This window comes from Suillus clintonianus (genome assembly GCF_016758775.1).
Source record: "Suillus clintonianus strain FC179 chromosome Unknown DEU56scaffold_163, whole genome shotgun sequence".
Taxonomy (NCBI): Eukaryota; Fungi; Basidiomycota; class Agaricomycetes; order Boletales; family Suillaceae; genus Suillus; species Suillus clintonianus.
Genome location: NW_024539387.1, coordinates 1 through 21,641, shown reverse-complemented (window position 1 = coordinate 21,641; position 21,641 = coordinate 1). Strand labels below are relative to the sequence as shown.

Genomic DNA, 21,641 nt, shown 5'->3' with positions numbered 1-21,641 from the left:
TGGGTGTTTCAGGAGTAGAACAAGTGCACATGCAATGCTGAAGATAGGTGAACCGATACTCATGGGACAGAATGTAGTTACAAAGCCAGCTAAACACATGCGAGAGAAAATACTGATGTGGCAGAATGAGTTTCATAGCCAACGCGAGAAACAAAGTTTCAAAACGAAGGGAGGGTACAACTTAGTACTACGCACAGCAAGAAAATCCATACAACACTAAAAACCATTGTGGTAGCGTCCACAGGGATAACACATCCATACCAGAAACCTGTTGAAGGAGCCTTCAATGGTCGTGTGTGAATCTGAGTCGTGATTGGTGTGGTAGTTAGTCACGAAATACGACGGGGACGTGTGCGATGATGAAGCTCCAATGGCTTGCGAAGATTGAACTACATTGACGGCCACGATGTGCGATGGGGATGCGTGTGATGATGGACCTCCGGTAGCTTGCGAAGATTGGGCACCGCTGCCGACCACGGCATGCGATGACGGCCCTGCCTGTACGGTGACTACTTGCGACGATGATCCCGGCTGTGACGAGCTGGCACCTACGGGGGGAGCATCGCCCGTCACTGCCAATGGCTTTGTCTTGCAAACCCGCGGCATTGCGACATATCTCTGGGCGTTCCGTCTCTAATAAGAATAAAAATTTACAGAAGATGAAACTGAAGCTGACCTGAAACCCGCGCACAGCATATACCTCAACGACCTTGGGACGTTTCGTTGCTGGAGCAATGTTGGCGTCGGAGGGGTCCTTCCCTCGAGCATGGATCATACTTTTCCAGAGGTTTCGATTGTCTTTGCTATCGAGGTTGTCGGGGTGACTTAAATCATCAGACGGTGGGCTCTGCGCGTCCGTGGGGGTTTCGTCTCGCTGTTTGCCTTTATCCTTTTTGGCGCTAAGAGGATCATTCGTGGAACCGCGCTGAAAGCCGTCGTGTTGAGGTGACATTGTTGGAGAGCCGAAACACTACTTACATTATTGTCACATTGCTCGCCCTTTTCTTCTCCCGCTTTCCATTCTGGCTCTGGTTGGTTGGCTTTCATAGTTGTGAGCTCCAGGGATGACTTTGAGCGACGAGCGAAGAACTTGCGCTTCGAGCGTTCTTTTGGCACAGACTCATCTGCCGGTGGGTGAAGGCGAGAGAAGATCTTGAATAAGCGGCGAGCGGAAAAGAGGTGGAGGAGACGGGAGTCAGGCGTCGCCGACGGAAGAGATTGACGCGAAGACTACAATTACATGTTGTCAGTACTATGCAGTTGCATGAGAAACACAAGTTTTACCTGAAAGAAGTTGTTGTATGGATCATCGCGCCTCTCGTCAATGATACCATCATCCCCAGTAGCATCGGCCTACAACAGCACTGTGAGCAAGGAAGACAGGCGGTCAAATGTGAAAGTACTAACGTCGAGGCATGATGATGGGGAGTTGGACCGAGTTTCCTGCTGTATGCTTCGTTCGTCACTTTGTTGAGGGAGTAGCTGAGGTGCTATATCTTTGACAGACCAAAGAGTGAGTTTTTGGTTGTGTCCAGCACATGCTAGATGGTGCCCGTCTGGAGAGAACGACACATGGTGAAGTGTGTCATCCTGGCTGAATGGCTTGCCGGGTGGCTGGGGGGACTCTGTGTCCCATAGTTTGGCAACACCGTCAAAACCCACGCATGCCAATACGTTGTGTTTGGGTGAAAGTGCGACAGAATACAAAACATGGTCGTGCTCGATGGAATGTAGTAGTGTCCCTGATTTGCTGTTGAAAACACGAACAAATTGGTCGGATGCAGAGTAAAGTTTTGTGTTGTCCGACGACCACACCAAGGACGTCACATTGTAATCTCCCAGGTCTTTGATGGGGTCGACAACGAGCTTGCCGGTCTTCGTGTCCCAGATACAAATCGATTTGTCCCCACCTGATGCAATTCTGTCACCCAAAGGTGAATATGCAAGATTCCACACATGAGTTAGCACCGTCTTGATCGGGCCCACTACAACTGTTCCGTTTTCTGCGTTTCGAATCAGAATTGTTCCATCGTCGGATCCGCTTGCAAGATGGTTCCCGCGGGGAGACCACGAAAGGGACCGGACCGTGTCGCTATGACCCGCCCAAACGCCTGCGATCATCTCCCCGTCGGTATTCCACCGCTGAACGCTACCGTCAACCCTCCCACACGCAATCATGTTCCCATCCGGTGAAAGCGCCAGTGCATATATATTTCCACCCTCGCCCTTCCACGGCTTTCCGACCAGAAGTCCTGTGTCGCAGTTCCACTTCCGCATCGTGCCGCCCTGAGAATCGCTCACAATCTGGACGTTGTCGTGCAAGAAGACGAAATAATAAATCGGCGTGTCCTTGTGTCCTTCAAACGTTTGCTTTGGAGTTGGTCTTTTGGATTGTTTTGTGGCAGAAGCTTCCCCGATGGTGGGCTTTACGAAGGATTCAGAAGTCATAGCTCGTTACCGCAATCTGATAGAACAGTCTGACTCTCCTGCGGTCGGTGATCAATTATGGGGATGAACAAGTCGATCAGCACTCACTGGTTGGTCTGCTGGTCTGTTGTTTGGGGGCAAGTTGGCAAGATAGGCGAATTAATATGTCCTGTAGGCGAAAGGCATGCATTCCACGAGGCGGCGCTAATCGTCCATTCACAGGTTTATGCCGCAATACAGCATTTTGGCTGGTTTAATCTTTGCAAACCACGATCCCCACTATACACTTTACCCAATTCTAATCACTCCAGTATCGTGAACTACGCTTCGGTGTATATTCGAGGCAACACAACGACCGTTCAGCAACATAGCTTCCCGCGTCTATCTATCCATGTTCCTGCTCGTATGTACTCCGAACTCTAATGTTCTCTTACTCGTTTATAGGCCTACTACTGTACAGAAGACAATACAATAACTCATAGCCCCTCCCGGCATTCTCCAGAACGAGCCACAATAACATATGCGAGGCGATATAGCTGAGCACAGGTACAGGACACAGAGCGCGCAAGGGAATTTTGGTATACCAGGTGAGTACATTCTGCTTCCGGTGTATTCATCTGGTGCTGGATTGTGTCTTCGCCCTAAATCAGAAGTACTCTCAAGTACAGCCCATCATGATTTTCCTTAATTGCCCTCATGTAGTGCCCTACAGCCTCATGTTCACCCTGGGTCTATTTCTCGTGTCACTCCGAAACACTGATTACGCGTCTTTCAGCTCCATGCTAGCTGGAAGGACCTTATCGATATGCTTTGCAGCGACCTCGCCCGGCCGCTATGACCTATTCAAGCGCCTGCGATTATCTCCCCGACAGTATTCCACTACTGAACCCTTTCGTTCCCCCCTCGCACACACGAACATTGTCATCTGGTGAAAGTGCCAGCGCATATATCCTTCCGCTTTTTCCTTTCTACGAGTCTCCGACAGAAGCCCTGTGGCGCAGTTCCACTCTCGCATCGTGCCATCCTCAGAACCGCTCGTTGTGTGCACGTTGTCGTAGAAGAAGACGAAATCCCGAATCGCCCTCTCGTGTTCTTGACACTTGTGCTTTGGAGTTGGTCCTTTGGCTCGCGCTGGGGTTGAAGCTTCCTCGAGGGTAGACTTTGCAGAATATTCAGCAAGTCATAGCCCGTTACCACAATCTGGTCGATCAATATGACTCTGCCGCGGTCGGTGATTAATTACTTGGATGAAGAAGTCGATCAGCATTCACTGGTTGGTCTACTGGTCCGTTTGGGTCGCGTGTGATTTACAAAGGGTCTTGCATCAATGCTGCTTGCGAGTAGCATTTCGACGCTTTTCGGGATCCGTCACCGATGATCACTCGTCCGTGCCGTACGAAGATGGACTCCATATCATAAGCAACTCTGATGGAGTTTTCGATGTAATCGCCACGCACGTATGTAATTCGCTCGTCGCTGACTTACTGAACTTTGTTGAGAAATACAGTACTTGTTCGAAGTCGGTTTCCGACAGTCGTGCTCAGCAGATGTGCCATAATCGTGCGGAAACACTGCACTTTCAAATCTCACGTACTCTGCAGTGGATATTGAGAGGATATCAACGAAGAAGATTGGTCTTGGTGAAGTAGTTTTAGGCTGCTACCCGCCGAACCAGTGCACTGTCATTCCAAGGTGCATACGCCTTTTGTCTAAAGGAAAAGTTTCGTTGGTACAAGATACAGGTACGCGATTCCCGCTCTATTTCATGGAATCGTTTCACTGATATGTATGGTGCAGAGATCCATTGTGCCCCAGCAAGATTTGGCCACGCACAAAGCATTGATGCCCAACTCTACACGTGAAGCAGAATGGCGCCTGCCAAATCTGCGCGATACAACCATCGATCGCTGCAAGATCTACAACCATGATGGTCAAGTTCTTGATTTTCCCCGGCTCACTGATGTGTATTTATTAGCAGCGCTCATCACTTAGCCGCCTAGTGATTGGTTGTGGTCTCCGTGGTGGACAAATCATGCGCGGGTCATTCAGGCTCAGCTAACTAATCAACACTGTAGGATTGAAGGTGACATTGATGTTTCAGGAAGATTGGTGTAAATGACGCCATCAAAATTTTGTTTGACCTGCCGATACTTGACCCCAAGCCAAACGTGCGCGAGCGCTGCATGAAAAGTACAGCAAAGTATATTGTGCTACCACTATATTCATTTGTTCTTCGCCCTGAATCAGAACTTCAGAAGTGCTCGCGAGTACGGCCGACCTTCCTTTAATTGCCTCCACGTAGTACCCCACATCGTGTGCGCCCTGTGCCCGTCCCTCGTCATCCCGACACCCTGATTATGTGTCTCTCAGTTCTACGATAGTTAGGAGGACCTTATCGACATGCGTCGCAGTGGCTATCTGGGGACATTTTTTCAATCGGAAGAGAAGCATGACAAACACAGATGTCGATGTCCATTGTAACGAGTGTGATCGGTGCCATTCATGCAGCGCTATACACTGCAAGTCAACTGCAATGTGCCCTTAACCTTGAAAACGGAGGGATTTTTCGTGTTACTGGAAATGCGAGAACTATTCCTTTCTCGTCCAGAGTCAAAGTTGCATCCTGATCGAACAGAGTTTATTTCCAGGTCAATTCTGATAAGCTCTAAGGTACACCGCAACTTAGTTTGAATATGAATAGTGTGCACGTTGATAACGAGGAAATTAGAGCAATTGTGACTCTATCATCACGCTGCCTGGCGCTCGAACTGAGCTATTCTTGCTCGCATTTGGTCTATTTCTGCTTGGTATCCTATAACCTGCAAGAATCGATGAGTGAATAGTGTAATCACTCGGAAGTCTGGAAAGAACCTCACCCGCTGTGTGTTTTCATCTGCTTTCCTCATCGCTTCCTCTGTTTGCCTCGTCACTTCTTCTGTTTGCCTCATCACTTCTTCCCTTTGCCTCGCCACTTCTTCTTTTTGCCTCGCCACTTCTTCTTTTTGCCTCGCCACTTCTTCTGCATACCTTGCCGCTTCCGCTAGTGCTTGCTCAATCTCTGCCTGACCTTGCGCCCAACCTTCCATCCTCAACTGTGAAAATAAATGGGTAAATAGTGTAACTGATTCTCGGAGGAACCTCACCTGTCGAGCTTCATCTTCCTTTGCTTTTCTCCTCTCTTCTGGCGCATTCACGATGCGCGCCCACAGGATGTGGTATTGCTCGCAAACCACCTCCACACTATGTGCCTTCTCGATCTTGAGCCCAAGATAACGAGAGCGTCCCTGGCACCGCGTTGTCTCGCGCCAATCAGGGAAGAGTTTTTTCAGTGCCTCCCAGACAGTATGAGCGTACCAATAGCATTGATGTTGGTAGAGGTCGTATAGCGGAGAATGCTTGTTGAGAGCGGACAAGAGCATGGTCACTTGAATTGCGGATGGGCGAGCGGAGGCGGAGAATTCGAGGTCAATTAGTTTCTTGTACGGGCCATAAGTGTTGTGTAGGTATGATTGAATGGCACCTTTGCTGGGGGTTGTAAAGACGGAATCGTAGGTAGAGGATGGATATACTGGTGGCGAGACTATGGATGATGACTGCCTGAGCTGTTTCGACGAGCCATTGTTGTTCTGTGTATGATCCGTACGCAGTGGCACGCGGTCTATAACCAAGATCGAGACGGCGTGCTGTTGGATGGGATGACGAAAATGGAGAAGCAAAAATTCATGCTCTTTGTCGCCGGTGCATTTGCAGTAGACCATGCGGTCAAGCTGGCACCGGGAGGAAATATCGTTGTTCAAGATAATTATCTGCCATGTTCCTACGTCGTTCTTGCTAACGCCTAGGGTGAACACGCCCTGGGCGTCGGAAGGAGTTTTCTTGAACAAACGGGAAATAGCTGCAAGGAGACCACGAATGCTGAAACGATTTGTTCCATACTTGAAGCCTTTGAAGTCCATTGCAAGTTGACAAGGGTTTGAACATGAGGCAAGCAGTGGCTTATCGTGAAGAAAGGAACGTGGTCACCCCAAAATCTTCTGCTTCTTCTGGTGGCCCCTACCTACTTTCATGTCTTCCTCCACTTCCGCTCCCTCTCTGGTCATCTCGCAGCCATCTAGTCACTAAGTACGACTCATCAGTAAACAAGTGAGAGGGCTGTGCAGGTTTGTTTGGCAAACTTTAGATCCAAACAACCGCTTTTGAGGTTAATGTATCAAGTGAAGCCGCCCGTTAGGTGTTTCCGTAGTAGAACACGTGTAAAAATATCGAGGACAGTTCTGATGCCCATGGAACACAATGTAGTCACAGAAGTCAGCTTAACACATACGAGAGAAAATAATGTGATCACTGATTGCGGCAAAATGAGTTTGATAGCCAATGCGAAAAACAAAGTTTCAACACGAAGGAAGGATACAACCTACACAAGGCATGAAAACAGCTAACACTAAGAATCATTGTGGTAGCGTCCAAAGGGGAAACATATCATATCAAGAAACCTGTTGCAGGAGCCTTCGATGCTCGAGCGTGAATCTGAGTCGTGATTGGTGTAGTAGTTGGTCACAAATCGCGATGGGGACCCGTGCAATGTTGGACCTCCAATGGCTTGCGACGATCGAGCTACGTTGACAGCCACGGCGTGTGATGGGGGTGCGTATCGAGCTACAGTGACAGCCATGGCATGCGATGGGGGTGCGTGTAATGATGGACCTCTAGTAGCTTGTGAAGATTGAGTTCCATTCATGACAATGGTGGGCGATGGCGGCCCTGCCTGTATGGAGACCACTTGCGACGATGATCTCGGCTGTGACGAGCTGGCATTTACGGGAAGAACATCGCCGGTCACCGCCAATGGCTTTGACTTGCGTACCCGCTTCATTGCAACAAATCTCTGCGAATTCCGTCTCTAGTAAGAATAAAAGTGTGCAGAAGACCAAATTGAAGCTTACCTGGAACCCGCGCACAGCATATACCTCAACGACCTCGGGACATTTCATAACTGGAGCAATGTTGGTGTCAGAGGGGTCTTTTACTCGAGAACGCATCATCCTTTTCCAGAGGTTTCGATTGTCTTTGCTATCGACATTGTCGGGGCGAGTGGGATCATCAGATGGTGGGCTCTGCGCGTCCGTGGGAGGCTCGTCTCGCTGTATGCCTTTATCCTTTCTAGCACTGAGCGGATCATTCGCGTAACTACGCTGAAAGCCGTCGCGTTGAGGTGACATTGCAGGAGAGCTGAAATAGCACTTACATCATTATTAATTTGCTTGCCTCTTCCTTCTCCCGCCTTCCCTTCTAGTACTAGTTGGTTTACTTTCATGGTTGCGAGCCCCAGGGATGACTTTGAGCGACGAGCGAAGAACTTGCGCTTCGAGCGTTCTTTTGGCACGGACTCATCTGCCGGTGGGTGAAGGCGAGAGAAGACATTCAAGAAGCGGCGAGCGGAAAACAGGTTGGGGAGTTGGGACCCAAGCGTTACCGATGGAAGAGATTGGTGCGAAGTCTACAAGTGCTCGTTGTGAGTACTTTACAGTTGCACGAGAAACACAAGTTTTACCTGAAAGAAGTTGCTGTATGGATCATCGCACCTCACATCAACGATACCATCACCGCCAGTAGCATCAGCCTGCAACAGCACTGTGAGCAAGGAAGACAGGCAGTCAAACGTGAAAGCACTAACGTCGAGACATGATGATGATGGAGAGTTGGGCCGAGTTTCCTGTTGTATGCTTTGTTTGTCACTTTGCTGAGGAAGTATGGGTGGTACAAGCTGAGGAGCTATATCTTTGACAGACCAGAGAGTGAGTTTGTTGTCAATTCCGGCATATGCTAGATGGTGCCCATCTGGAGAGAATGACACATGGTAAAGTGTATCATCCTGGCTGAATGGCTGGCCGAGTGGCTGAAGGGACTCTGTGTCCCATAGTTTGGCAGTACCGGAATAGCCCACACACGCCAGAACATTGTGTTTGGGTGAAAGTGCGACAGAATTCAAAAAATAGTCGTGCTTGAAGGAATGAAGTTGTTCCCCTGATTTACCGTCGAAAACACGTGCGAATTCGTCGGATGCGGAGTAAAGTTTTGTGCTGTCCGACGACCACACCAACGACGTCACCCAGGTTCCCTGGCCTTTGATAGGGCCGACGACACGCTTGCCGGTCTCCGAGTCCCAGATGCAAATCGTTTTATCGTACCCGCCTGATGCAATTCTGTCACCCGAAGGTGAATATGCAAGAGCACACACACGGTTCTGCTCCGTCGTGATCGGGCCCACCACGACCCTTCCATTTTCTGTTTTTCGAATCAGAATTGTTCCATCATAAGATCCGCTTGCAAGATGGTCCCCGCTGGGAGACCACGAAAGCGACCGGACCGTGTTGTTGTGACCTGTCCAACCGCCTGCGATCATCTCCCCGTCGATATTCCACCGCTGAACGCTTCCGTCATTCCTCCCGCACGCAATCGTCTTCCCGTCCGGTGAAAGTGCCAATGCATATATGCTTTTCCCGGGGTGTTTCCAGGGCATTTCGACAAGAAACCCTGTGTCGCAGTTGTACATCCGCATCGTGCCGTCTTCGGAACCGCTCACAACGTGGACATTGTCGTGCAAGAAGATGAAATTCCAAATCCTGTCCTCATGTCCTTCGAATGTTTGCTTTGGAGTTGGACTTTTGGATTCTTCTGGAGCCAAAGCTTCTTCGATAGTGGGCTTTGCAGATGATTCAGCAGTCATAGCTTGTTGCCGCAATCTGGTGGATCAATCTGACTTTGCCGCGGTTGGTAATCAATCATTGGGTGAACAAGTTCATCAGTACTCACTGATTGGTTTGCTGGTCTGTTGTTGGGGGGCAAGTTGGCAAGGTAGGCGAGTCTCATGATCTGCAGGCGACGCTAATAGTAATTGTCCATGCACAGGGTTCATGCCCCAATATGGCATTCGATCTTCTCATACCATGATTCCTATCTAATGGAAAGCCAGACAGCCGCGCTCCTTTAGTCAGCGTCACGCGTCCACAAGAGGTAAGAGGACTTCGTACACCTTTGAGTCATCAAGTGAATCGGCCAGTTCGGTTTTCTGCTACAAATACTACATATCAAAACTTTGAATTCACGTCGTTCAAGAAACGAACGCAAGGGTCTAGAACAGAAATAGAGAGCAGAAGGTATGTGTGAGCACTAGAAACTGCAGAGAATTCTGTCCATCCCAGGTCCCCAGCCTCTGCCAGCCCTCAGGGTCGGCCTCTTGAAATCTGCTCCAAGCGGCCTCTCAAGACTCACGCAAGGCTTGCCCTCGCATCGTGCAAGGGCTGACATCTCTCGGACCTCTCACACCTGCTGATCCCCTAGTGATTCTGCTCGTCCGCGTATTTTAAAATGATATTAGAACCACCTGTCGTATGTGATACTCATTACGCGTCGCGTCTCTCCCCTTTTCTCAATTACACATTCCACGTTTGCGTTATGCGCGACTCCAAAGCATGACCCCACCCGCACTTGGTATACCGCTTTGTAGATATGGTCTCACTTATTGCAGTTCAACATTGCAAACCAGATCCAGGATCCGGAGGGGACCACAAGAACAAGCCATCCCGTCCGATTCCTGCTGGTCGCATTTTTATGGATGGCGCAGCTGATATGCCCTGGGTCACGGTGATGATCCCAGGAATCAACTTCCCCGCCCGCGACTCGCACCATGGTATTGGCGCATGAGCAACACACGCAGAATTGTCATGGCACAATCCACCCCTCGAGTTTGGTTGAGTGAGTTGGCACGCAACTGCTCAGCGTGCAGATCACTAACTGCTCCCAGTTACCGGTTGTTCCTCTGGGTTCGGCAGGGCGATGGTGGAAGAGGTCCTGCATAACGGCGAGATTGCGGTCACAATTCTGCGCAAGCCTTCCGTCCTTGATGACCTCGTCGCCAAATACCCGCACACCCAGCTCCTAGTACTTCCAATGGACGTGACGAACGAGGCACAGGTCAAATCTGCCTTCGCGAAGGCCAAGGACGCCTTTGGGCACATCGATGTCATGTATAACAATGCGGGGCAGGCGTTCTATCAAGAGCTGGAGGGGACACCAATGGACCGTGCCAAGGTGCTAATGGATGTCAATTTCTGGGGTGCGGTAACGGTAAGCTTCGAGGCGATGAGATTCTTTAGAGAAGTGAACCCGAAAGGTGCTGGGGGCATACTCGTGCAAGTATCGAGCGCGGCAGCAACCACAGGGGCCCCAATGATCGGATTCTATAGCTCTACGTGAGTATGTTGGTGCTGTTTGATAAAGCGTTAGCTGAAGTATTTGGTGTTCGTAGGAAAGCAGGTAACGTTGCATCTATGGCACAGTGCCAGTGTGTGACTTTGACTCACCACTATTTAGCCTTGGATTCGTTCACCGAAGTCCTGGCACAGGAAGCTTCCCGCTTGGAATATTCGGGTGAGTAACTGGACAGTGATAGCAGCCGCAGAGCGTTGAGTACTGAGTGGTTATACAGTTTATGAATGTCCACCCAGGTTGGACGCGCACACCCATTATATCAAGTGAAATGCTCGAGCCTTCAGCACTGTATGCATCGGAACCGACAGCCGTGACGACGAAGTTTCGTGCTGGGTTTGATGCATTGATAAATACTGATCTGCTGAATTCTGTCGAGGTTGTGACAAAGCGCATTTGGTCGATGACGAGGATGGACGATGAGGACCTGCACAAGGGTATGCAGGAGGGTCTAGTGCTTCATAAGATGAAGACTTTGAAAATAGTTTCCGGAGCGTGATCACATTGTGCTGAACGACTGACTTTGAGCGCTTGAGCAACGAACTGCGGGTGAGACATTGAAATTTATGAAGACCATTCCCAAGCTGGGCATTAAATATTAAGTACTAAGTCGTGATCAAAAGTAAAAGTGTTTGTAAGCCGGCATGAGAGGTCCACTGTGGGTAGTAGTTCCAATGAAATTCACTAGGTGAAATCAGAAGATAATTCGGTGAAACTAAGAGCATTAAGAGCTGAAATAGAGGTGCTGAAATTGCCGTTTTTTACTCTGAATCCATACTCTGAATCTGTACTCTGAAAGCATACTCTGATTCTGTACTCTGAAAGCATACTCTGATTCCGTACTCTGAAAGCATACTCTGATTCCGCACTCTGAATACATACTCTGAATACATACACTGAAAATACGCTGAAGTTGTGCTGGAATCACGCTCTGAAATTCACACCAAGGTAATGAAGGAAAACACAGAATTACATTAGTTAATGGACTTATAATAAAAATAAGCACGCCGTCTAGCATAGCAAAGGGACACCAGTAACATTTTAAAGGCACAGGCTAGCAAGGAGGCCAAGATATTGGGACCGCAGAATGGCAGGAGGACGTGAAAACATCGCACAATAGAGTGGGAGACAGTTGCACTGTAAGCCACCAGTAGAGGGGGGCACGGACTCTGCAGAGGTCTGTTTGAACCTGTGTATCAAATTTAGTACCGTTAAACCAGGGGAAGAAGCTGCGATGATTGGTATACCGAAAATTTGACGCCATAAAACCCGTTAACGTTGGGACAAAGCCTGACGATGGGTGTGGAGACTCAGTAAGTCCTGAACTGACTATGGACCGTATCTTGACTCACGAGACGAGCACTTCGCCGACATGCAGACTCATTAGACTGCTTTGAACTACGTTGACGAGCTGTCGGCTGAAAAAATCCGCCCCAAAAGATATCAGCAATGACTTGCTCAGCGTAAGAACATCATCGAACGAACCTTTCGGCCTTTCTCTCGCTGAGGGGACGCCGCTGGGAGATAGTCTAACTTGGTCACTTTGTTGAGCGTGATCTTCATGAGAACATTATCAAACCCCTCGTCCTTTCCTTCCTCATCGATGGCCTGCAGCGTCTCACCAACATCGCCAGTGGCAACCATAATGTCGAAGGCCTGTTCAAGCGTGCACTGCTGCTGATCGCCAGTGAACCCTCGATCGTCAGCGATAAGTCGGGTGGCCATGAAAGGAATGAGAACAAAATAAGTGTATTGTTCAAAGGAGAGTGGAGCAAAAGTGTCAGTGGGGATGGCCTTCCGCACCGGGTCAAACAGCTTGTTGATGGTTGTACGAAAGATTATACTGCCCTTCGGACCGTAGCTACCAATAATTAACATAATGACAAAAGAGTATGTCAGTGACTTACTATCCCGGCCGCGCCTTCTTGAAAATTGGTCCGAGCTCGAATATTTTCAACCGTGCAAGAAAAGACAGTCGTTTATCAACCTCGACTCCATAGCCTTGTTCGGCAAGATCTATCAGAAGTGCCTTGTAAATGACACAACGCTCCTTTGCTTCTTTATCAATGATGAGTCGTTCAAGATCGGGTTTGAGCTTCATAGCGGAATCATAAACAGCAAAGAAGTTGATCTTCGTTAACCACCCATTAGCGCGTGCAGATTGAAGGTGTTGTTCACGTTTCAGGTCATTCTTGATGGCGATGCAGAGTTCCAATTCTAGCTTGAGCGTCTGTCGGCTGAATTCGCCGCCCGGCAGATTCAAGCAGCGTTGGTATGCTGCGGACTTCACGATGACCACTCCTGAGGGATTTTGGGACACAATATCGTCACACCCATCACTAGGACAGACAACCGCCTTGTCCGCAGCAGGAGTTGAAACCACCTAATCATCGAGTGAGATAAATGAAAATGACTGAGGTACTCTTACCTGTTGAGGTGCGGTTGCCTGTCTCTTCAGAAGAGGACCTTGAATTTCTTCAGCTTCTTCGTCTGACATCAGCAAAACCCAAATGGGGTATGTGGCACTGCATATTGCCGTACAGTGACTCAGGGTTCGCAGGAAGGTCCCCCCATGTGCAGCCGAGCCGTAGTGTGTGCTTCGGATGTGTCATGCTGTGCAGTCGGGTACAGCTGGCACAGCGCTGCACAATCCTGCACAACACTGTAGCGCTGTATGACGCTGTATAGCACAAACCTGCTATGCAGTGTCATACAGTGGTGTATGGTGTTCCATAGCACTCTTATTACACTACCAGTACTGCTAGTATAGTTTTTGTTCTTGCATGCTAGCAGCGCATTAATACGAAGCCAATGATAATTCAATTCAAAATAAAATGATAGGACTAGTAAGTAGTAGTATGTAAAACTACGCGAGATCAACATCCCACTCTGAGCTGTCGTCACCTTCGTGATCACCAAGGCCGGCGCCATGTACATTCCTAACTCGATGGTCAATATACTGCTACTGCCATGAAAAATCATGCCGAAACTTACATGCCTTCCAATGCCCAAGCTTTGAGCATTTGACGAAGTTTCGGCCCGTGATACGCGTCTTTGTTCGTGCGGTTGAACAGCGTAGAAATGCGATCGTATGAATTCTCCGAATCCTCGATAGGCGTCTGCTTGGTGCGATTCACCTGGCCATATTTACTGTAGATGCAGATGACATTGCGAATCTAGGATAAACTCAGAATCAGTGAATGCACTTCAAGTTTAAGCATACTACAGGCGCACTCACAATAGTCCCAACGAGGAAGAGCGCTGCGGGCGGGATGGTCTTCTGAAACTCGGCGAAATGCTTTAGCGATTTGGATCCATTGTCATAAAATGACTTATGGCAAACGATGCGAACTGCGTCGTTTGCAAAGTTAGATGCACGACCCTACTAGATGTTTAGAATCGAATATCAAGGACGACGAACAATGTACCTCAGAATCAGGCTCGCCATGCAAATATATTGCTTTCTTCAGCAAAGCGGTTGCCTTGAGTTTGACGCTATCAGTTGTATTCCCGTTGATGCCGAGGGCGAGTTCATATACCATCGGAACGACAGTAAGTACAATCTGTTTGATCTTGCTGCGGAATGTCGCGGCATCGTTAAAGACCTAGATCCGTGTGACTTAGTTAATGGAAATATATCTTGGTAAAAATCGGAGCACTCACCACGGTAGCCATCCCCGTTTTGAACTCAGGGTAGTAGCCTTTGTATGTGTGTCAGTGGGCAGTAACACTGTAATTAGAGAAAAGAAAATACCTTTCTCGAGTTTGCGTTTCTGTTCTTGCCACTGTACGATCGCTTCCGCGATCACTTCACCACAGACTCCGGTACCACCGATGGATTCCTCTTTGTCGGGGAATGGGACTGAAGTAGCAATATAGAGCCTGAAATTAGCCTTCGCGCGGTCAAGGAGTTTTTGCCAGAGTGATGGGTAGAACCCAACATTAGTTGCATCACGATTGGTAGCAGCACCCTTCGCGTTCTTGGTGCGGTGGCGCCTCCCACTATCGATATCGACCTCATTGAGATCCTCCAAGTTGTCCTGCTGGTCAGAGTCACGGTCATCGCTTGACTGGGAGTTTCTTGTGCGAGCACGCTTGGTCTTCGGGTGGTGGTTCCGTGCACTGCTCAAATACGTAGGGGACGGAGAACGTGGTCGACGATTTTTCGTGTGGTGAGCCTGGAGGATATCATAATCGATATTTGGCTGAAAAACAGTGTCAATACATGGCGATAGTATGGGTGAGTACTTACGACTACGGGAGCGTTCAAAAGACTCGGAACTTGTTTGTTAGTACTCTGTAGACCGGATCGCTTTGGCGCCGTCCTGCTAGTGGTGTGGTTATTCCGATCATGACGGTCCATGCCAGCCACTCCCGCGCCATCCTCATCCTCATCCTGTGAACACACGCTATGATCAGGTGCTTGCGTAGGGTGTCTTGCTTGCGTGCTGCCACGATAGGTTTGATCACCGTGATGTGGGGGGTGCATGACGGTGTCACTCCCGTAAAAATCCTCCTCGTGCTCCATAATCTCATCCAAATCATCGTCTTGCACAAAATCTCCACCCTCAAGCTCGTTATCAACGCCATCATCTTCTGCAAAATCTCTGCCCTCCTCAATGTCATCTTCATTCTCTTCAATGTCATCTTCATCCTCTTCAATGTCCGCCTCTTCATGACCTTCTTCAGTTTCAACGATGGACATATTTTGACTGACGAAGGAACCGAAAGCAGGAGGAGTGCGAGCAACGGTATGGTGGGGTGTCATGGTCGCTGATGGCTCCCGCTGAACAGCAGTGTTGAGAATAGGAATAGATGAGCCCGAGCGTTGGTTGACGACAGAATGAGAAACACTACGAGAAACAATACGAGCACCAGCAGGATGCTGGACAGCTGGAATTCTACTTTCATCAGCCTGATGGTCATGAGGAGCGCCATAAGAGGCGCCGTGAGAGACACTTCGAGAAGCACCGCGAGAAGCACCACACCGAGAAGCACCACGACGAGAAGCACCACGACGAGAAGCACCACGAGAAATACCACGAGAGACGCTGCGAGAAGCACCTTGAGAGGTACCATGATCATGGACATAGGGCCGGGCAGGAGATATCGTTAAATCAGGCTGAGGATCTGTTTGGTGGGACTGGAGTGGTTTGGAACCAACATATGTTGAGGGAACTGGATGACCCTGCAAACCAAACCTTCCCGTATCCGCGACGTGTAGAGCAGGTGTGGGACCTGCAGCACTAGGGTTTGACTCGGATGCCTCCTGCTAAATACCAAACATTAGTACCGCCGTGATGATGCAGTTTCAGGAATGAACATCAACCAAGCAGGTACTTACTATTGCACTTAAGTTTCTCCGAGTCTCAAGCTGCCGAGGAGCTTTTCCTCCCCTCTTCTTCTTTGCCACCGGAGCCATCGCATTTTCAGGTTCATCAAACGGGACAACGACGTTCTGAACCTTTGATTTTCCAGGTGCTCTGGCCGGAGTCTGAAGAGCATTTCCTATCTTCTCTAGCTGAGAATTCCTTCCTCCAGCACCAGCACCAGGTCGGTTGGAACGACGACGGGGAGGTTGGACCGACGTCACTGGTTCATTGTCGATGTCTGATTCAACGACTTGAAGCGACGGGACTCCGACTTGTTGCCCCCTCTGTCGGCCCATGGTAAGCACACGACTAGTAGGCGAGTGATGGAGAAGATGAACCTTCAAAATCAGGTTAAATAATAGTTACAGCATCCATGGGTAGGTACCAGCATGGTGCTTAATTACTAAGTGGTAGTACTACCGAATCCGAATCGTACCGACACGTTCACGAGTTACGTACTAGTACTACAGTAGCAAAGTCCAGCACTAGTACCTCCGTCCCGACTCCCTGCTCAATCTCAATGACAACTAATTGCCCTAACTGTTTGAAAGAGTTTCAGAGCGCTTGGGCTGTTTCACAACACCTGAGCCAGCCCCTTACATCCTGTCTACGATGGGTTGATCAGCTTGAGGATGCAGCGCAAATCTTGCAAGACTCACAGTTCGCGGACCAGCACGCAACTCTCGGCCCATCTGAGTCGTCATCCAACCCTCGTCATTCCAGAACACCAAGCCCTTTTCAAGTTCAAGTTGATAGTGAGGAAATGGTGCATGTTCAGGATTTGAATGACTCGGGCTATTTCTACGGTGACGAGGGAGGTGTGGTGGGCTTGGAGAGTGACCTGCCAGGGTCGGTTGAAGAGCCTTTGGGCAGCCAAGCTTCGGAGAAGCCTTACGTCGAGCGCTTCAGGAACACTGCGAAAGTGTATCGGCGCGGCCAGACCTTTTGGGACAGGTTTAATATGGATCCCTATTCAGCATATCGCAAGGACAACCTTTACTATCCATTCGCGTCCCGTCAGGACTGGGAGCTCGGCAGCTTTCTCCTGTGCTCGTCATTAAGTATGGCCGCCATAGATGAGTTCCTGGAGCTCGAATTAGTACGGCTTGAGTCAGCTGGCATGTTACCGTCACAAGTGCTGATTTCTTCGCAGATTAAAGCATTGTCTCTCTCCTTTTGTACAGCCAAGGAGTTGCGTGGTCGTGCTGAGCTGCTACCTCCTGTTCCGAAGTGGCAGTACCGCATAGTCTCAACCACTCACCCAACAAAACAGCCGCTATATTTGTACTGGCGCGATCCATTGGATTGTATCGAATCGCTTTTTAGCCACCCGTTGTTTGCTAAAGAAATAGATGTCACGCCGCAACGTGTATATCACACAGTGGAACGCACATCACGAATTTACAATGAATGGCTGACAGGTGACGCAGCATGGTCGATGCAGGTAATACATACCTGACTATCAATGGTCTCCAACTTGCTAACTCTCACATCTCATCGTAGTCACAACTTCCAGATGGTGCGACATTGTTAGGCATCATACTGTCCTCTGATAAGACCAACATCACCAACATGACTGGTGGACGTGTCGCTCACCCGCTCCTGATCAGCCTTGCCAATATCAAGATGGCAACTCGAAACAAGGCATCCTCACATGCTTTCCTCCTAACAGCGCTGCTTCCAATTGCTGAATTTCTGCATCCAGTGAAACGGATGCAGAGTGTTCTTGAAGCCCGCTTAGTCCACCAGTGTCTAGATATCGTGCTAGAGCCGCTCAAGCAAGCTGCACGCATCGGCCGGATGATGTCGGACCCACTTGGGAACCTCAGATACTGTTTCACTCCCTTAGCTTCGTACATTGTCGATACACCCGAGGCATGCATGCTCGCATGTGTCCGAGGAAAGACCTCACCGATCACTATGGCTATGTATGAAAACTTCGGAGACGCCTTCCAGCACTCCCCTCGAACAGCTAAAATGACTCTCGACCAGCTTTCGAGCATTAGTTGTGACCCCCTCGACGTCGAAGGTTACTTTAATGCATGCGCTCCATTCCGCCTGAGTGGCGTAGCCCAGCCATTCTGGCGTGATTGGTCACTTGCGGATCCGCATGTATTTTTCACTCCCGAACCCCTGCATCACTGGCACCGTGAGTTCTATGATCACGATGTTAAGTGGTGTCTTGCAGCTGTTGGCGAACAGGAACTAGACTTTCGCTTCTCCGTTTCGCAACCACTCACGACGTTCCGACACTTCAAGGATGGCATTTCCAAGCTTAAACAAGTCACTGGAAGAGCCCAACGTGATATGCAACGCTATATTGTTGCTCTCATTGCCGACGCAGCCCCCCGTAGTGTTGTGATAGCTGTTCGCGCGCTGATGGACTTTCGCTACATATCGCAAGCGACAACGATCGACGAAGCGCATTGTCAAAAGATTCTCGGTGCCCTCGAGGAATTTCACGAACACAAGCAAGAAATCATTGCTTGCGGTGCACGTCGAGGTGCAAAGAGCAAACAGGTCCTCGACAACTGGCATATACCCAAATTGGAGTTGATGCAGAGTGTCGAGCCCAGCATACGTCAAGTCGGCTCTCTCTTGCAGTGGTCTGCTGACACCACAGAGCACGCTCACATCACCCTAATCAAGGATCCCGCAGATTCCTCCAACAACATCAACTATGATGCTCAAATATGCCGGTTTCTTGATCGCCGAGAGAAATGTCGAAACTTCCAGATTGCAACATCAATAATCGCTCGTTCACAATCACAGTCACAAGCTTCTACTTCTCGAATGACGGACGCCAGTTCGGAACATCATGACGAGTCGCACGACGAAGATCCACACGCCGACAAATCAAACTTGCAGACAGGTTTGGATGATCTCTGGGGGCCGAAGCGTGTAGTGACCGATTTCTTCAAGAAGGCAGAGCAACTCTCTTCAGATATTGAAGTAGCCAGACCTCTCCGCACATTCGTGGTCGGTGCAGCAGCAATCCACCTGAATTTCGATCCTTCGATACGACGCATACCAGTCGATGTCGTCGCTGAAAAATTCTCTCTACCTGACTTGCGGGGAGCACTCGCTGACTATATTCAACGAGAGGGCATGGCTCAGAACGTCCACTCGCTGAGGGGACAACGCCGAGCATTGCCTGATGCACCTCTTCCTTTTAATGACCTTATGGTCTGGTTTAAAGTACGCGTGCAGCAGGCATCGTACCACAGCCCATCAATCACTCCTCCTGCTCTCACAGTCAACGCGCATCCTCCGAGCGCAACTTGGAAGTATGGGCGTTATGACGCTGCTATTTTCACTGTTGATGACACCGGACGTGAACAATGGCCTACTAGTGGGCTTAAAGGTATGTTTCTCAGATGTCCATTTGTATACTTGTGTCCGAGTTTGACATCCGAGCAACTTGCAGGCCATGATGTTGTTGAGGTGCACCTTATCATGCAACCGCTTCCTCCACGAGGAAAACCTGGTAGTGCCCCTTGGGCCACGCGTTTTCTTACTTATGTTCAGCGCCTAGATGTTATGCCTCAGCGTCATGGAAGCTTGCTGGAATGCACAACACAGATGCATGTTTTAAAACGTGCAATGCGATCAGCAGGGACTCCCTTCGGTGATATCCTCCCACTAGATCAACTTCGTTCTTTTGCTCAAATTATCCCCCGCTTTGGTCGTGTTGCTGATTCTCGTTTAACAGCACAAAATAGTGCTCACTTTGCTCAGACATTCTTCCTAAATAAGTACATCAACAAAGACTTCTACTATGCTATCTCAAACTAGTGTAGTCTTTTGCATTATGATTCAATGGTATGAAGATGATAGTTGATATTAATTATTGAAGCACTCTGCGCTCGATGTATGATACTATGCGTCACTGTAAGACACTGCACAATCCTAGACTGTACGAGGACCTGCTGTGTAGCGCTGTATAGCGCTACCTTACGACACGTGGCTCTCAGCTGACTAATAAACTCCAGTCATCAATGGAGATGATTGACAGGCCAACCCCCACTGGTTGTCAGCATCATACTACCTCTCTCAATGCCTGTCACCAGCAATCTCACTGGCATGGCTCTTCCAGCTCTTTATTCTAAGCTCTCACAGAGTTCAAAATCTTGGCTCTCAAGATCACCCTCAATGAATTTGATCCTCCCTCCTCAATGTGTACAACTCGAGAAAATCTCCTGTTCCTTGTATAATCATGTTCCAACGGAAACAGAACTTCAAGACAAGCAAATCCTTGAAGACCTCAAGACAGCAATAAAGACAACACTCGGGGTTCAATTTACAGACTTGGATAATCCCGAATTCTTTAAGCTTAGGTTAGTATTTCTCAGATCGCTTACTACACATTCAAATCTTCTTCCTGACCATTCATCAACACAAACTTGAAGACCATTGCGCCATTGTCCTTGAAGCACTCCAACATCCTCAACCTCATACAATTGTAGGCCGATCTACACGTTAAGTATCGTAGATTCATATTTACCGTTATCTGAGGTCATCGCCGATATCACGCCTGCAGAGTACGCGGTGGTGGTAGCATTTACATCGGAAGAGCGAGATTTTGAAGTCAGAGCAAAGTAAACACTAGAGTAGTAGCTGAGTCGTACGCGTACACTGACCACGTCTTATTTCTTACTACAGATTCGTCTACTTCGCGGATACTCAAGATATATACATCATGCCCCCCTTCCCGTCCATGAACAACCAGCTGCGCACCTTGCGAAGGCCGTGAACAAGTTCATGGAAGCCATCCCTTACGACAAGCTCCTGATCGACACCACTGTACACCTCAATCACCGCATCCAAAACAAGGATTCGACGAATATACCAGATCTACACCTTACCGTCACAGCACAACCCCCGGAGGATATAGAGTCAGATGAGATGGTGGTAGCGAAGCCGGTGTCCAAATGGGTTGGAGAATGCGGGCTTTCCTCAGATACCAACTGCATGGTGCGGAAGCTAAGCAACACATGCGACGGCCATCAAGACATTGATTACGCTTTCATCATATCCTTCAAAGAGCGAATTAAATGGCAACAACCGAAACGAAGGGGATACCACTATTCAACAACTTCGCTCAGCTCTCCCGCGCTAGATTAACGAAGACTTCATCCCATCCCGCATCAAGAAGAGCTTGAGGTTTGGGGACCGGTGGAGATCAAGTCTCACCCTGGATTGATATCAGCGAGGTCCGCTATAGCATATACAAACGTGGCACGGACGGTCACTTGATTTCAACAACAAGGATGCTTCTACTACCTTCGCAGAGGGGGTACGCTACTATGTGTTCACCTTATTAGTATCTACTAATTTTTTGGCCTCAACTCGCCCCCCACAGACCCTTTACCCCCGTGTTGCAGATGGGTGATGTTGAAACGCATGTTGGATAAACGCCGCAGATAGCTTGAAGGATTACATTGTAATCGTTGATGGAGGGTAATGGGTCTTGAGGAGAGTGCAGTTCAGAGTGCGCGTGATTCCCATCCCGTATTCGAGCCCAGTTTGGGGGCAGCCCTCAACTCTATCTCCTCCGCGATGTACCAAACATTC

At 49.1% G+C, this 21,641-nt stretch overlaps 9 protein-coding genes across 9 annotated transcripts; 4 read left to right on the top strand and 5 right to left on the bottom strand.

The window, feature by feature from the left end:
* Window position 1: 1 nt before the first annotated feature.
* Window positions 2–2,448, bottom strand: DEU56DRAFT_984995 (WD40-repeat-containing domain protein; the record flags this gene model as incomplete). The annotated part of the gene is made up of 5 exons (XM_041360026.1): window positions 2–633; window positions 701–925; window positions 979–1,230; window positions 1,285–1,353; window positions 1,408–2,448. 5 exons carry the CDS (start codon window positions 2,446–2,448, stop codon window positions 217–219), a joined length of 2,004 nt encoding a protein of 667 aa, XP_041201681.1. The 3' UTR covers window positions 2–216.
* A 1,110-nt stretch (window positions 2,449–3,558) lies between these two features.
* Window positions 3,559–4,309, top strand: DEU56DRAFT_174384 (uncharacterized protein). Its single transcript, XM_041344911.1, has 2 exons — window positions 3,559–4,169; window positions 4,225–4,309. The coding sequence occupies exon 1, from the start codon at window positions 3,675–3,677 to the stop codon at window positions 4,074–4,076; it is 402 nt and encodes a 133-aa protein (XP_041201680.1). The 5' UTR covers window positions 3,559–3,674; the 3' UTR covers window positions 4,077–4,169; window positions 4,225–4,309.
* An 865-nt stretch (window positions 4,310–5,174) lies between these two features.
* DEU56DRAFT_895932 (uncharacterized protein) lies at window positions 5,175–6,600 on the bottom strand (the record flags this gene model as incomplete). Its single annotated transcript, XM_041356408.1, has 2 exons — window positions 5,571–6,600; window positions 5,175–5,519 (listed from the first exon to the last, which is right to left on the bottom strand). The coding sequence occupies exons 1-2, from the start codon at window positions 6,381–6,383 to the stop codon at window positions 5,175–5,177; spliced, it is 1,158 nt and encodes a 385-aa protein (XP_041201679.1). The 5' UTR covers window positions 6,384–6,600.
* A 25-nt stretch (window positions 6,601–6,625) lies between these two features.
* DEU56DRAFT_174362 (WD40-repeat-containing domain protein) lies at window positions 6,626–9,312 on the bottom strand. Its single transcript, XM_041344910.1, has 6 exons — window positions 9,241–9,312; window positions 8,102–9,183; window positions 7,979–8,047; window positions 7,673–7,924; window positions 7,371–7,619; window positions 6,626–7,312 (listed from the first exon to the last, which is right to left on the bottom strand). Exons 2-6 carry the CDS (start codon window positions 9,152–9,154, stop codon window positions 6,869–6,871), a joined length of 2,067 nt encoding a protein of 688 aa, XP_041201678.1. The 5' UTR covers window positions 9,155–9,183; window positions 9,241–9,312; the 3' UTR covers window positions 6,626–6,868.
* Window positions 9,313–10,151: 839 nt separating this feature from the next.
* On the top strand, window positions 10,152–11,194 carry DEU56DRAFT_919335 (NAD(P)-binding protein; the record flags this gene model as incomplete). Its single annotated transcript, XM_041358259.1, has 5 exons — window positions 10,152–10,182; window positions 10,232–10,679; window positions 10,736–10,771; window positions 10,833–10,857; window positions 10,916–11,194. 5 exons carry the CDS (start codon window positions 10,152–10,154, stop codon window positions 11,192–11,194), a joined length of 819 nt encoding a protein of 272 aa, XP_041201677.1.
* A 450-nt stretch (window positions 11,195–11,644) lies between these two features.
* Window positions 11,645–13,149, bottom strand: DEU56DRAFT_840600 (uncharacterized protein). The gene is made up of 6 exons (XM_041354955.1): window positions 13,124–13,149; window positions 12,603–13,078; window positions 12,181–12,556; window positions 12,048–12,113; window positions 11,943–11,985; window positions 11,645–11,884 (listed from the first exon to the last, which is right to left on the bottom strand). Exons 2-5 carry the CDS (start codon window positions 12,794–12,796, stop codon window positions 11,968–11,970), a joined length of 654 nt encoding a protein of 217 aa, XP_041201676.1. The 5' UTR covers window positions 12,797–13,078; window positions 13,124–13,149; the 3' UTR covers window positions 11,645–11,884; window positions 11,943–11,967.
* Window positions 13,150–13,561: 412 nt separating this feature from the next.
* On the bottom strand, window positions 13,562–16,363 carry DEU56DRAFT_761615 (uncharacterized protein; the record flags this gene model as incomplete). The annotated part of the gene is made up of 8 exons (XM_041350566.1): window positions 13,562–13,634; window positions 13,690–13,871; window positions 13,934–14,077; window positions 14,124–14,300; window positions 14,359–14,396; window positions 14,450–14,900; window positions 14,948–15,967; window positions 16,040–16,363. 8 exons carry the CDS (start codon window positions 16,361–16,363, stop codon window positions 13,562–13,564), a joined length of 2,409 nt encoding a protein of 802 aa, XP_041201675.1.
* Window positions 16,364–16,587: 224 nt separating this feature from the next.
* On the top strand, window positions 16,588–19,862 carry DEU56DRAFT_919332 (uncharacterized protein; the record flags this gene model as incomplete). Its single annotated transcript, XM_041358258.1, has 4 exons — window positions 16,588–17,166; window positions 17,221–17,511; window positions 17,571–19,431; window positions 19,495–19,862. The coding sequence occupies 4 exons, from the start codon at window positions 16,588–16,590 to the stop codon at window positions 19,860–19,862; spliced, it is 3,099 nt and encodes a 1,032-aa protein (XP_041201674.1).
* A 261-nt stretch (window positions 19,863–20,123) lies between these two features.
* On the top strand, window positions 20,124–21,191 carry DEU56DRAFT_919331 (uncharacterized protein; the record flags this gene model as incomplete). The annotated part of the gene is made up of 3 exons (XM_041358257.1): window positions 20,124–20,404; window positions 20,534–20,654; window positions 20,730–21,191. 3 exons carry the CDS (start codon window positions 20,124–20,126, stop codon window positions 21,189–21,191), a joined length of 864 nt encoding a protein of 287 aa, XP_041201673.1.
* Window positions 21,192–21,641: the final 450 nt, after the last annotated feature.